Genomic DNA, 14141 nt, shown 5'->3' on the forward strand with positions numbered 1-14141 from the left:
CCTCTGAAGCTATGTGTTTGAGTCTGTGTCCGTGTTCACTTTGTTAGCAGTTCCTTTTTATCCTTCTTTGGTTTACCTTCACATGTTCACACAGACAGCAATACGGAACTGAACAGGGAAAACAAGTCACACATAAAATATTCATGAAGGAGAGGATAGTTACTTTCCCAGTTTGTCAGTTCTGTCTGAGATTCATCTCCTGGCTAATCTGTTGCAAAGTCTGCTTATGTTATGCAGGAGACTTAGGTTTTATCCTCATACGTTGCAAGTAATCCATCTATTTGTGTCTGAAGACTTTATTTAACTCTTACTTTCTTCCAAAGGAAATGCATCCTTTGTTTTATCTAGAAAATTGTTAGTTGCACATTTTGGCTAACATATTATTTTCTGTCTTGTCTCATCTTTATGGCTTATGCATATTTGGACCTTGTTTATGGAACATTCAAGGGTTTTCCATTCCAGCACATCTGAGTGATTGTTAAAGGTTTTTTTTCTTTACCATTTTGCAGATAATTTTCCATTACTGGTATTTTTACATTCGTGGAAGAATATATTGGTGAGAGGGAGAAGGGGAGACAGACAAAAATGGAGCTCTACTACTGTTCTCTTTCTGAAGGAGCAACAGCAAGGGAAACACAAAAAAGGTCTGCAGCCTCCAAATAGCATCCTTAAATTACAGATATGGAGTAAACTAAGCGAGAAACTAATGTTTTTTTCTTATGCTTAGGCAACAGTGACTGTTCCTTTGACACCAAATTTGGAAAACAGGCATAAACACTGTACTAGTACAATTCCTAATTAATTGTTTCAAGTTATTTTCTCAATATCTAATATATTGAGGATAGCCGGGTCAATTTAAAGCCCTTCACATTATAGCTTCTTCAGATAATGTTAGGCTCAATGAACTACAGCACAAACACATCTTGATCAAATTCAGTAACTAGAGCCACACCAGGAGGCTAACATGAGATCAGTGTCAGGCTTTTCAGGTGAGGGAAAAATAAAGTTGGAAGTAAGCCATCTAATGATAACTGGACTGAAAACTTCCTTTTCATTTCTAACCTGCATTGTACAGTGATGGAAGAGGTGAAAACTATTAGAAAGTGGGTACAAACTGTTTAGCTCCCTCTGCTTCAATCCATGTCTGTGCACACAGACTGGCAATGGGACTGCAAAGTGACTGATAACACATGGTCTGCATTGTTTTCTGGTGCTGTGCTGGAGCCTGCTCTTCAAACACATTATCTCTCCCACCTTGTTTGCAAACCAAAGAGTTCAGCAATGGTAATAAACTGGTACCATTACTGTGCAGGCACCGCGTCATTATATATCATCATCAGGGTGACATACCTCCATGTGCAAAACCATATTGAAGCTTGTCTCTTGTTAGCTGTGTATAACATGGTCTGTTGGTTGCTTACCAACAAGCCCTGGCCTTTAAACATTTTGGGATCATCCGTTATTTCTCACACACTGGTATCTTGAATTTTGAAACAGTTTGGCAGTAAAGGGGAGTTCTCTGTTCATTGTGTGAAAGAAGTTATTCTCTGTGAAAGAGCCAGCAGGCTGAAGGGTTTGGGACAAATTCACAGGGCCACAGCAGGTCTGGCTTAGCCAGCACCTGTGACAGAAAACTTAGTGATCTTGCTTTTGTTGACCACAGAAAGATTCTGTAAAGCAAAGATTTGTGTATCATCAAGTTGATGATGAGAATTATGAATGCAGTACAAGCCAGAAGACTTACTAGAGTTGTAGAGAAGCATGGAACATGCTTTTTAGAAGGTCATTTAATTCCCCTTTTGCAGCTTGTCTGTTGTACCTCTCACACTTTATTTCATTCTTCTTCCTGAGAAATTTAAAAAAAAAATATTTTAATAGAAAATGTGACTATTGGCTATTCACAGCAAGTTTTACAGGTACAACCGAGAAATAAGAACACACTAGATAATTTTGAGGTGGTATTTCAACACCCTGTTTGATTAAACCAGCATTTTAATACTCCAATCTTAATTTTAGTTTCCATTTTTAATTTCCTTTGAAAGATATTTACCTTTTGCAGACCATTTGGATGAAACATTGAAGTGAGATTTCAGTTATCTTTAGACTGACTAGAGACATCTTCAGTTTCTGCATATCTCATACCCTTACAACCCATTTTGCATTTTCAGCCTTTTAAGTCAAATTCAGGGAGAAAGAAAAACCAGGAAAAATCTCCAAAACACTTTTTCTTATGGGGTCTCAATATGTGCAGGTTGTAACCCTGCACACTCAGGAGCTGATTTGCAGTGGAAAAGAACTAAAAGCCAGCAGGAACTGACCCTGGGATTTCTCGATGCTTTTCAAGACTGTAGGCTGATCATCTCAGCAGCCAACCTGGACCCTGAAAGCACACTCAGATTGCAGAGTAGCATCTAGCACAGCAAATGAAAGCAGCAAGCTGATGTGTGGAGTTTAAGTCCTGTTTTTATTTTGAATAGACTCTTTCAGAAGTGTAGTGGAGTTGTAATTGGCCTTATAACATTAGAAGAGCAAACACAGCCATGACAGTTTTTAAAATATGACAGCCAGGAATTTTTCCTGCTTCACAAAAAGGTTGGCTATAATACTGCAGTGTACTGGAGACTGGTCTGGGAGCAGTGGCTGTCCCAAATCTGCCACACTACCTGGCTATAAGGTGTTCAGGACCATGAAATGCTGATAGTATTTCTTTTTAAATTAACTTGAAGTGAATTAAAATGACAGGAGGTTTCCTGGATTCATCTAGGAAAGACAACTCCACACAAACTTTGAGCATAGGGAAACAAATCTTGAATTCTTAGTATTGCTTTTAAGTATCAACCTGCTGAGAGAGAGAAACTGGAAGAAGCATACCTGAGGATGTTAATCCCATGTGTACCTGTCAGAGCTTTAGTGGTATTTCAACCGTATCTGTGTTTCTTCCCTGGAAATAATGTTTCACAGAAGTGGATCAAAGCACTTGCTTTTACAGCAGCAGCCTCAGCAGAAATGTCCCGGAGTGTGTAACACAGACCAGGAGCATGTGATCGAACACTGGTAATGAACTCGGACTTGTTAATGGAGTCCATGGAAGGAAACACACACCACTTCACAGTAAACACAGGCAGTGACCGTTTCTCAGTCAGATCCATCTGCCTTTTGGGCAGCTTTTTTGCGAAGTGTATTTTGGAGGAGGTGTGGGAGGAGAGGGAGATGCTGCTGCTGCATGTTCAATGCAAAGCCCTTGGCTGTGATAGGCTGAGGGGACATGGATACTCTGCCTATATATGCTGGCAACTGCATCCTTTCTGCTTTATAGCTGTCACAGAAGAGCAAAGAAATACAGTGAGAAGGACAGAGGAGAAGGAAAAACCTTACCAAGCCACTGTAAGTAACATTCTTTGTCCTTAAGGCTTTCTGGTTATTAAATTCAAATAGGTATGTTTGATTAATGCAACAATTTGCTCCTGAGAGTGAGAGCTCAGATAATAAACCAGCAGCATGTGTTATTTTAGGGATAATAATAAAAACAAACCACAAAACCAAACCGAAACAAAAAGCATTTATTAAGTTTGCACAATATAGTGTGCACCTGTCTTTTGTGTTTGCTTGTTTTTACATCTGATGTATGTCAGCTATTACTGTTTATGTGCATTTATGCAGGGTCCCGTGTATTCAAAAGTTTGTATCTTGTCTTTCCAAGTGCAGCAGTGCTTGCAATAACTGAGCAGACCTTGAGAAATTCTCTGTCAAAAAATTTGAATAATAAAATTTCCAGATAAATTAAATGCATGACTTTTGAGGGCGAGGTTTTCCTCATAAATAATCTTTTCCCATCACTATTAGAAGACCTCAGAAGGGAAAATTACTAAGTTGCAGACTCTGTACCAGTGACAGCAATGAATAAAGCCAGCAACTTCTAAGTGGGAAATGTAGTTTTGAAAATAAAATGTAGGGACTGTAACATATATTCCTAATTTTTGGCCTGTACAAGAGTAGAAGTACAGAGTAGATCCAGGGTTTTTTTTACTTATGCTGAAATAAAATTCATCCTAAAGTCATTATTCAGGCCATATCCTATTGCCAACAGTGGAAGTGTAGCTTAACAGTAGCAACAGCTGCAAGATCTTCAGTTGGGTTTTGTAGCAGGAAGTTCATATGGTTTCAGTGGTGTCACTGTGGCACCATGAGCCTTTAAACTACATTTTGTTCTGCAACAATCGGTTGGCAGAATAAAAAATGCACTTGCTTCATTTATTGGAAAGATACACAGTTATTACTTTTTTTTTGAGCAAACACAGCTATCAATTTTAGGTGTTATTAATGTGTCTGTGCATTCTTCCTGTCTGTATTTTATAATAGGACCTGCTAAAAGATTTCATTATGTTAGCTGTTGATGAACTGGAGAACAGGCACACACAAAATTATGATGCATCAAATATACCTTTCTCTATATTTGTTCTCCTTTTCCTCTTTTCTCTCTTTTTTCCCCCCTTTTCATCCTTTTTATTTTCTTTTTCTTTCTCATAACAAATTTTCTGGTAGTATTTAGATATCTTTTACATATATTTTTAGTAAATACACCCCCCATTCTAAAAATATAGACAATACTTTTTAACAGGAATAATGAATCCGCTGAATGTTATCAACATGATATTATACTATAAGTGTATTTAGTAATTAAGTGTGTGTCAACTGCTCATTTGTATGGTTCAGTTTCAAATAAAGTAGTAAACTTTGCAAGTGTATATTACACTGAATGTACAATCTAAAGACTAACAACAGTTTTCAGTAACTTCATTAAAATAAAATGTAGCCATATTCTAATTTCAGTAGCTTAAGCAAAACAGCAAAGGAAATGTCAGCTTTAGTGTATATTGTACTTGTTCTTTGACAAATTCTGGCAAAATCAATGAGCAAAGAATTTATATATGAATAAAAAAAGATGCATTGATATAATTTAACATGATTGTTCTTATTTTTACCTGCAGTTTAGAGCAGATCTTCTCCAGTAAAGTAGGATTTGATCTGAAGTGGTGACAGTAACCATTGATTCTTGCTGGGAACAAAAATGCTCAGTCATAATATATGCTTGGTAAAATTGCATTTTATCAATCAGAGTGAGGCTGTTGATGAATTTGCACACAGACTGCTTACAGCGTGGTAGAGGCTGATAATTAGGCAGGGTGCCTCCTGAGAAGCTGTGCTCTCCTCACTTGCAATTCTGCTGGCAGATGTTGAATAAGCTGAAATTCATCCTGGGAGTTGTGGAATCCCTGAAAGCATGGAGCCTTTAGCACTCTTTAAGGGCATTCAAGAAAATAGACCACTGTTAAATACTTTAGAGAGAGGCTTAGTTTCTCTGAAATTTCCACTTAGTTTTGGTAGCTTAGCCTGCATTATTTTGCAATTTAAGTTCCTTTGATTTAAGTGGACATTTCAAGTGCACACAGACTGTAACACTCATCCCTTTGGAAAATAAAGATGCTCTCAAACGGTGTTTTAACTTTAAACCCTAAGGGTAGAGTTGTCTGAGGTATTTTGCTTCTTAGAAAATCACATTCTATATCCTTAAAATATGCTAGCATAGAGGGAAGGTCTCTATGCATTTTGTTGTTGCATTGTACATGCATTGTATATGCATGCAAGAGGTAGAAATATTCTGTACTGGTAGAGAGGTGAAGTAATTTGCATTTTTATAGTAATAACTGGTAAGCATTACAATTGTCTGCTGGATGTGCCTTCCATAGCAAGTAGTACTTTCAAGCAATGAAGTGAGATCTATAGCGAACAGTTCAGGAAGAGAATAAAAATAGGGACGAGAGTGTAAGTGGGTCTTGTCACTCACAGAAGAACAGATATAAAATAGGAGGTGAAAAGAATGACCACTGTGTTCCTTGCAGGAATAAGCCTTCACAGTTCCCTGTGACATATGTGTATTACAGTAGGTGAGGAGTTTTCAGGCAAGGACTTTGAGGAAGATACATGGATTAAAAAAAATAGATATCTAATTTCTCAGTATTGTCTTTGGGGGAAGAAGAATGAAATACTTTGCTTCAGATTGAAATGGATGTATTTCACTGGATTGTGAGTATATTAGAGGTTAAGTAAATACCAGTTTATGTCAATTTATAACACTGCAGCCACTGTGGTAGGTTTGGGAGGGAAGGCTCATCCTCCCATTCTTTAGGCTTAAGCTTCCTGGTTCAATTACTTCCCCCATGCAAAACATTGTGCTTCCCTGTAACTTAATTCTTTATCTCAAATTTTGAGAATGTTTTTGCAACAGCAATTTATGACAGCAGTACTGCAGCCAAAAGAATGTTAGGATAAGCCAGTGGACTCTGGAAGAACTATAGTTAGCAAATGACAAATAATATCTCAGTGATTATCTGAAGTGTGTATTTTGTCCAATTGAGCTGACGAATTTCAGTTCCACGGCAATAGGCTGAAACCACAGAATGTGTATCTGATGTTTAGATATAAATGTAATTTGCCTATCCTGATATTTGAAAAGGACTCTGTCCAAGCTTCTAATAATAAAAATGACAATACATCTGCATGCTATATAGGAACGAGATGTTGTAAATATTACTTATAATGGAAAGACATTTCAGATTGTCCTGGGTTGCAATGGTATGTATTCTATTTTCGTCTCCACAAGCTGTTAAAGAAGGTGGGGCAGTGATCCTTATCACCATGTCCCTGATGGCTCCCTCGGGGGGCTGTCTCTGATTAATGGGCTGCCAAGGACCCATACATGACACCTCCGCCCAGTGATCCTTATCGCCTTGTCCCATGGTGAGGTGACTCACCCCAGGGGTGGGGAGCCAAACATGCTCACAGGGATATAAGCCGGGGTTTGGACCAGCACAGGTAGCCTTTTGCCTGCTGGATTCCCAGAGGACAAGAGCTGCTGCTGGACCTTCAGGAGAGGAGCAGATCTGCAGGATCACTGCTCCAACAAAGCCATCACTCCAGGAGGACTGCAGCTACCATTTTAATCGGACTACTACTAACACCCTGACTGACAGGGTGTCAGGTTACTTTCTGACTCTGTCAGGTTATTTTTTTGTACTGTTGCATTTGTTGTTGTTTTTTGTTGTGTTGTTCATATTAAATTGTACTTCTGACTCGGAGTCTCTCACTGGTTTGCTTTCAAACCAGCACACAGATGTAAAAATTCTAGGTGGTAGAAGAGTGGTCAGAAGCTGTATAACATACCATCTATGTTGTGGTAATATGCTAAAGTCATTTTTGTCTGTGTTTTTGTGAGCTGTGTTGAGCTTACACACAGTGAGATTTAATTTATGCAATTTGATTTATCTTTTGGGAAAAAGCAAAATAATTATATGTTAAATGATGCCCTATATTTGATTCCTACAAAGTAAAGCTAGAGAGTAGAATAGTCATGCTCTTATATAGTGATATTCTTACCTGTCTCGACATTGTACTTATGGTTCATTGGACCCACAGATACAGAATGAGACACTCATCTGAACTGATCCATGCTTAAAAGTCTGTAGGAATAACTGTAACTCAGTGGTAAGCAATAGTAGTGCTGGAAACACCAAATCTTCAAGTTCTGAGTCAGTTCAGTAATTTGTCAGTCATGCATTAAATTCTTGTTTTCACAGCTTTCATCTCTGAAACTGGAGAAAAAAAGTAACAGATTACCTCTTGCAAGTTCTTTAGAGCATCCTGTAGCAATGAACTGATGAATGAAGCATCATAGAAGAATAATAGCATAAGTTAAGGGTTAAGTTAGAGATGCATTGAAAAAGAAGTGCAACAGTACAATATTTAGATTTCTTCTGGCAAAAATATCTGAACCAAAGAAGTGAGCCTTGGGGTGTAATTAGATTGCTGCCACAGAGATGCATATTGATTGCTGCAGTTCATGCCGGTTTATTTAGAAAGTTTATTAAAATTCTGAACTGTGACCAAAGGTGTGTTAAATGTAAATGCACATAAGATTTGGGAGGTATTGAAATTGAATCATCCTGATTTTAGAGGAGTAGAAACAAAAATACTTGCTTAAACACAGTCTTTCAAAAGGGAGATGACACACAAAGCTGCACACTGGAATCCTCTGACGACTGTAATGACTACTGGTAATGTATTTCCAGCAACTTAGTAGCAAGATCTCAGAGAGGTTCTAATTCTACTTTCAGAAAGACACAGAGAAAGCCAAATAAACCCTTACATGATGGTTAAAGAGGGTAATATAACTGAAGCATAATAGCAGTAAGAACTGCTATTCTCTGGGGGGTCTAGAAGTCCCTGCTGTGCAGATCCTTGCTTTCCCAAGTGGTTCATGACCTATAGCAGCACCCTGCCATTCTAAATAGCAGCAGCTGCTGCTCCACACAAATTCCAGATCCTCTGTTTGTAGCAGCAGAGATGTCTCTCAGACACTGTTTATCAATGTTGTCTTTCTTTTGTGATGTTAAAGTGCTAATGCAGATATAATAAAGCCCAGAAGGGTCTCTTTTCTCAAACTTATGTCCTGAGTTATAAATCCTTAGCCCAAATACTTGATATCTTGGGTGGGCCAGGGTGGCAGAAGCAGGCACCCTAATATTATGAATTTATGCTTGCAAAGCACTTTGTAGGCGAACTCCACCTCATCTCAGCTGAGTCATATATCAGACCATCTCTGGTGGTCTCACCAGAGACCACACAGTCTCTGTCTAGCTCACAGTACACCTGGAGCTCCAGCCCAACAGGAAATATGGACAACCCCAGACAGGACTTACTCACATCTTCCTGCAAAACACAGTACCGACCAACTCAGAGTGAATTCTAATTGAAATCTCATTAAGAAGTAAGGTTTTGTAGATCACACAGCATGTGCATTTACAGTGAAAGAGTAAAGAAGCTAAATCTTGAGGCAAGACAGGAGATAAGCAGATAAATGACAGGGCAGCACAGTGGATCACCGTGATAACTGTGATTGTTAGAGCTTGTTGTTACAGATTACAATAGAGATGCTATTTTCTTAGGCCTCTTTCTTATAAGGCAGGAGGGAGTTGTTGGTGTGCTATTTAACAGTGCCACATCCTTGTCTCAACCAGCAGTTGTAGGAATTCAGTCCATAATTTCTGAGTCTTCATCAATGTACTTCTGCTGTTCTTCTGTGCTAAAGATACTGTCTATCTGTATGAAGCTAATCTACATCATGACTATATGAGTCATGCTATAAATCATCTGAATAACAAGTTTAAAACTACTGAAATTTTCTTGCAAAAATGACTTTTTTTTCCCCTTTTGTTTGAAAGTGTTTTTCTGATAATAAGCACTGAACTCTGATACCCATGGATGCTGCAGAGTTCCGCAAGAGAGGGAAGGAGATGGTGGACTATGTTGCAGATTACCTGGAGAAGATAGATAAAAGACAGGTCTTCCCAGATGTGGAACCAGGATACCTAAGGCCCCTCATCGCGGACTGTGCACCCCAGGATCCTGAGAGCTTTGACGATGTCTTTAAAGACATTGAGAAGATCATTATGCCAGGGGTAAGAAAAAAGGATCTGTACTGTAATGTTTGATATTGCATTTAGGTTTTCAGAGACTTTAAAGAAACTGTAAGTTGAAGGCTGTGCAGCTAGACCTTATAAACATAAGTACCCACATTGATTAGCTTTCAGAAGGCAGCAGGCTGCTTTATGTATTAAATATGATCAAACACATTGCACAAACAATGTTTTCTGTTCTTGCTAGAAATAATCGAATCATTCTTTTGCTTCATGTCAGGCTTACTTTTGGAAATAATCCCCTTTCCTCCCTTGAATTGGTTAAGTTAAAGCTTCACTACTTTCAATTTCATGTGATATTTTTCCTACTTGCATAGCACAGTAAATACTTTACAAAATGGTATTTTTTTTTGGTCTGCTGTGTCTAAGGTGTTCCTTCAAGCTGATCTTTAAATGTTAAAATTCTCTTGGGAGACTTCTTTTTATTACAGAGTTGACTAGAAAGGATTCTCCCTAATACTTGTTCTGTTGACTTACTCTTGTAAATGTCAACTTCTTCTAGTACCTTATAAGGCAGATGTCCACTACCTAAATATTAGTCCTTGGATAGATCAGTGTTGAACAGACAAAGCAGAACAAAACATTTGGCATTTATCCAGGTCTGCATCTTTCTTGTTTTTCCACTCATGTATACCATTCTTGTTTTTCCACTCATGGTATGCCATTTTTTTATTTTAAATATATGCTTGTCTCCTAAGGTCTCTAAATAGCTTGAAGAGATCTGAATTATTACTAAATATTAATGAGGAATCTCTCCTTTGGATCTCTGCAATAACCACTTTGGTTGCTTTTCTGGATGTAGCTAGGTGATATGATTGTGGTGCAAGTGGACATCACAATCTGCAAATGTGTTTAGTCAGTGTACTATAATATCAATTCCTTTTCATTGACCAATGTAAATATTTGATATTCAATATGACTTTATCTGTTTTTCTTGGAGCCAACCCTGCTGTCCTTTTAACAGGCAAAATCTCCACTAAGGTCAATTGAAGTCACTCCACTCTTCTAAAAATTTGTGGATGAAGTTTTAAATGCAACAGAATTAAATCAGTGCAGATTAGGTATGAGAATTATGTCCAATGCATGCAAATACTTTAATTGCTGCTCATAGATATGATTGTATTTTCTTTTTCATTGGAGGAAAATACTAATGTCTCTGAAGGAGACAAAAAACCACTTTGCTTTGAACACTTGAGAACATTCAATAAAATAATATCAGATTAAAAAACAAGAGATGAATCATTTGAGAATAAAGTGACACATTGAATCCCAATTATATCATCAACACATCATATGCCCTCTTAACTAAATTGATTTTTTCTTGATATTTACATGCCCTGCAAACAAATTTACTTTTACTAAATGACATTCTGAAGAAGAAATGTTCCATCCAAAACTTTCCACTGGCGTGAAGTTAGTGTTAGTGACACAAAGAGCACAAATACATAAATCCCAGTTTTTATAGTAACTCTGATTCTGCCTGTGTTTTGAAGACTCACATGAGCACAGAATCACAAGGTCATAATCCAGTGGAGATTGGATGGCCTCTCTAGAGATCATTTAGTTCACCCCCCACTGCTCAAAGCCAAGTCAATTAGAGCAGGATGTTCAGGATTAAGTCCATTTGGTCATTGAATATCTCCAACCATGAAGTCTTCATATGTCTCTGTTGTCCTATTCCACCCTCACAGTAAAAATCTTTTGCTTATATTTTAGTGGGATTTTCTCTATTTCAGTTTGTACACATTTCTTGTTGTCCTGTTGCTGGATACTGCCATGAGGTTAGGGTTAGGGTTCATCTTCTTTACTTCCTCCTATGAGGTGTTATACACATTAACAAGATATCCCCTGATATTTCCACAGGCTGAACAATCCCAGCTCTCTCAGTCACTTATCATATAACAGATGTTCCAATTAATCATCTCTATGGTACTCCACTGGAATCACTGCAGTATGACCATGTCTTTCATTCTTCTTCTTGTGAACCCAGAACTGGACACAGTATTCCAGGTGTGGCTTCACCAGTGCTGTGTAGAAGGGAAGGATTGACCTACAGTTTTCTTAATGTAGGCCTTGTTTGCTGCAAGGGCACATTGCTGGCTCATGTTCAGTTTGTCCACCAGGACCTCCAGGTCTGTTTCTTCAGAGCTGTTTGACAGCCAGCCAATCCTTCGCCTGTACTGGTGCGGGTGGTTATTCCTCCCCAGTTATGGGATTTTGCATTTCCCTGTTGAACTTAATGAGATTCCTGTTGACCCATTTCTGCAGCCTGGTAAGGTCCCTTTGAATTGCAGCATGACTGCACAGTGTATCAAAACCTCCTTCTAGTTTATGTCACCTGAAACACTGCTGAACGTGCACTCTATCCCATCATCCAGGTCATTAATGAAGATGTTAGACAGTACTGGCCATTGTATTGGTTCCTGGGATACATCACTAGTCTCCAGCTGGACTTGATGCTACTAATCAGAACCCTTTGAACCTGGCAGTTTAGCCAGTTTTCACTCCACTTAAGCATCCACTTATCTAGCATCCATACTTCATCAGTGTGTCTGTAAAGATGTTACGGGAGACAGTACTGAAAGTCTTAAGAATATCCTGTGCTCTCCACTTGTCCACCAAGACAGTCATCTTGTAGAAGGCTGTCAAGTTGCTCAGGCATGATTTCCCCTTCATAAATCTTTGCTGCCTAGCCCAAATCACCTTCTTCTCCTTAACATGTTTGGAAATAGCTTAAAGGTTCCATCATCTTCCCTGGGATTTTGAGGTGAGGCCAGTAGTTTCAAAGATCCTTCTTATAGCCCTTCTTGAAGTTAGGAGTGACATTTGCTTTTTTTTTTTATAGTCCTCCAGAATATTCCCCAGTTGCTGTAACCTTCCAAAGATATTCGAGAGTGGTCTCAATGACATCCTCTAGCTCCTGCAGCACTTGTGAGTGCATCCCATTAGGCTCCATGGACTCATGTATGACCAGTTTATTGAAATGTGTCCTAAACTGATCCTCTTTCAGGTGAAGTCTTCCTTGCTCAAGGATTATCTCATGCATCTTAGGAGCCTGGGACTCCTGAAAGAAATTTACCAGTAAAGACTGAGGTGAAAAAAGCATTGAGTGCCTCAGACCTTTTCCTGTCCTTTATCACCAAGTCCCCAACCCCATTCCACAGCAGAACTACATTTTCTCTACTTTCCTTTTAGTTCTGATGAACCTGCAGAAGATTCTCTTGTTGCCCTTCACATCCCTCACCAGATTCAACTCTAGGTGGCTTTGGCTTTCCCAACCCTGTCCCTACATACTCAGACAGTGTCTTCATAGCGCTCCTTTCCTGGACCAGCTGACTGTCCTTGCTTCTCCTATGTGCTTCCTTTTTACATTTGAGCATTATTAGGAGCTAGCTGTTCATCTGTGAAGACCTCTTGGACACTTTTGCTTGACTTCCTGCATGTGGGGTGGACCATTTTTCATCTTGGAGGAGATAATCCTTGAAAATCAACAAGCTCTCCTAGACCACTCTCTGGTCCATGTCTGTCTCCTGTACAATTCTTCCATGCAGGTCCCATAACAGACCAAAGTCTGCTCTTTTGAAGCCCATGATTATGATCTGCTTTGTACATCTCTTTCTGCTCTCATGATCCTGAACTCCACCATCTCATGATCACTACAGTCAAGGCTGACCCTGACTTTCACATCATAGAGTCATAAAATCATAAAATGGCCTGGATGGAAGGCATCTTACAGTGTCATGAGCAGAGACACCTTCCCCTAGACCAGTTTGCTCAGAGCTCCATCCAACCTGACCTTGAATACTTTCAGAGATGGAGCATCCACAGGGTCCCTGGACAACCTATTCCTGTGCCTCACCACCCCCACAGCGAAGAATTTTTTCCTAATATGTAATCTAAACCTACTCTATTTCATTTTTAATCCATTCACCCTTGTCTTGTCACTACATGCTCTTGTAAAAAGTCCCTCTCCTTCTTTCTTGTAGGCTTCCTTCAGGTAATGGAAGGCTGCAATAAAGTCACCTCAAAGCCTTCTCTTTTCCAGGCTGAACAATCCCAGTTCTCTCAGGATATTCTCATAGGAGGGATGTTCCATCCCTCTAATGAACTTGGTGGCCCTCCCATGGACTTGCTCCAATAGGTTGATGTCCTTCCTGTGCTGGGGACCCCAGAGCTTGGCACAGTACTCCAGGTGGGGTTTCACAAGAGTGGAGTTGGGGGGCAGAATCACCTCTCTCAACCTGCCGGCCATGCTGCTTTTGATGCAACCCAAGATACAGCCTTGACCAGTTCTTTCTTGTTTATAAGTCTGCAGTCCCACATTGTCCCCCACATCCTTATCAGTGTCTCCACAGTTTCCTGTGTTAGGAAATTATCGGTGCACTCCAGAAACCTCCTGGACTGATTGTGTCCTGCTTTATTGTCTTTCCAGACTATGACCTGTGAACATGAGGTTTCTTCCAGCTGTCTGAATTCTGTACTCATGTACTTATTCCTGATCAGGTGGTCTATAGCAGACACCCAATCCAATTGTTGCCCATCTTGAAATCTTCACCAGTTCTGACCCACAGGCTCTTGACTGGCTTATTGTCCATCCTTAGGCAGATG

At 39.3% G+C, this 14141-nt stretch overlaps 1 protein-coding gene across 1 annotated transcript in view; it reads left to right on the forward strand.

Annotated features, from left to right (window-relative positions):
• Nucleotides 1–9314: 9314 nt before the first annotated feature.
• DDC (dopa decarboxylase (aromatic L-amino acid decarboxylase)) overlaps nt 9315–14141 on the forward strand; it is a gene marked incomplete at its 3' end in the record, with an annotated part of 39097 nt that continues 34270 nt past the window's right edge. Inside the window, exon 1 of the mRNA XM_009071770.1 lies at nt 9315–9515. Coding sequence (XP_009070018.1) covers nt 9315–9515 — 201 coding nt within the window. The remainder of the gene's footprint in view (nt 9516–14141) is intronic.

Source organism: Acanthisitta chloris, unplaced genomic scaffold (assembly GCF_000695815.1).
Source record: "Acanthisitta chloris isolate BGI_N310 unplaced genomic scaffold, ASM69581v1 scaffold11673, whole genome shotgun sequence".
In the NCBI taxonomy this organism is placed as follows: domain Eukaryota; kingdom Metazoa; phylum Chordata; class Aves; order Passeriformes; family Acanthisittidae; genus Acanthisitta; species Acanthisitta chloris.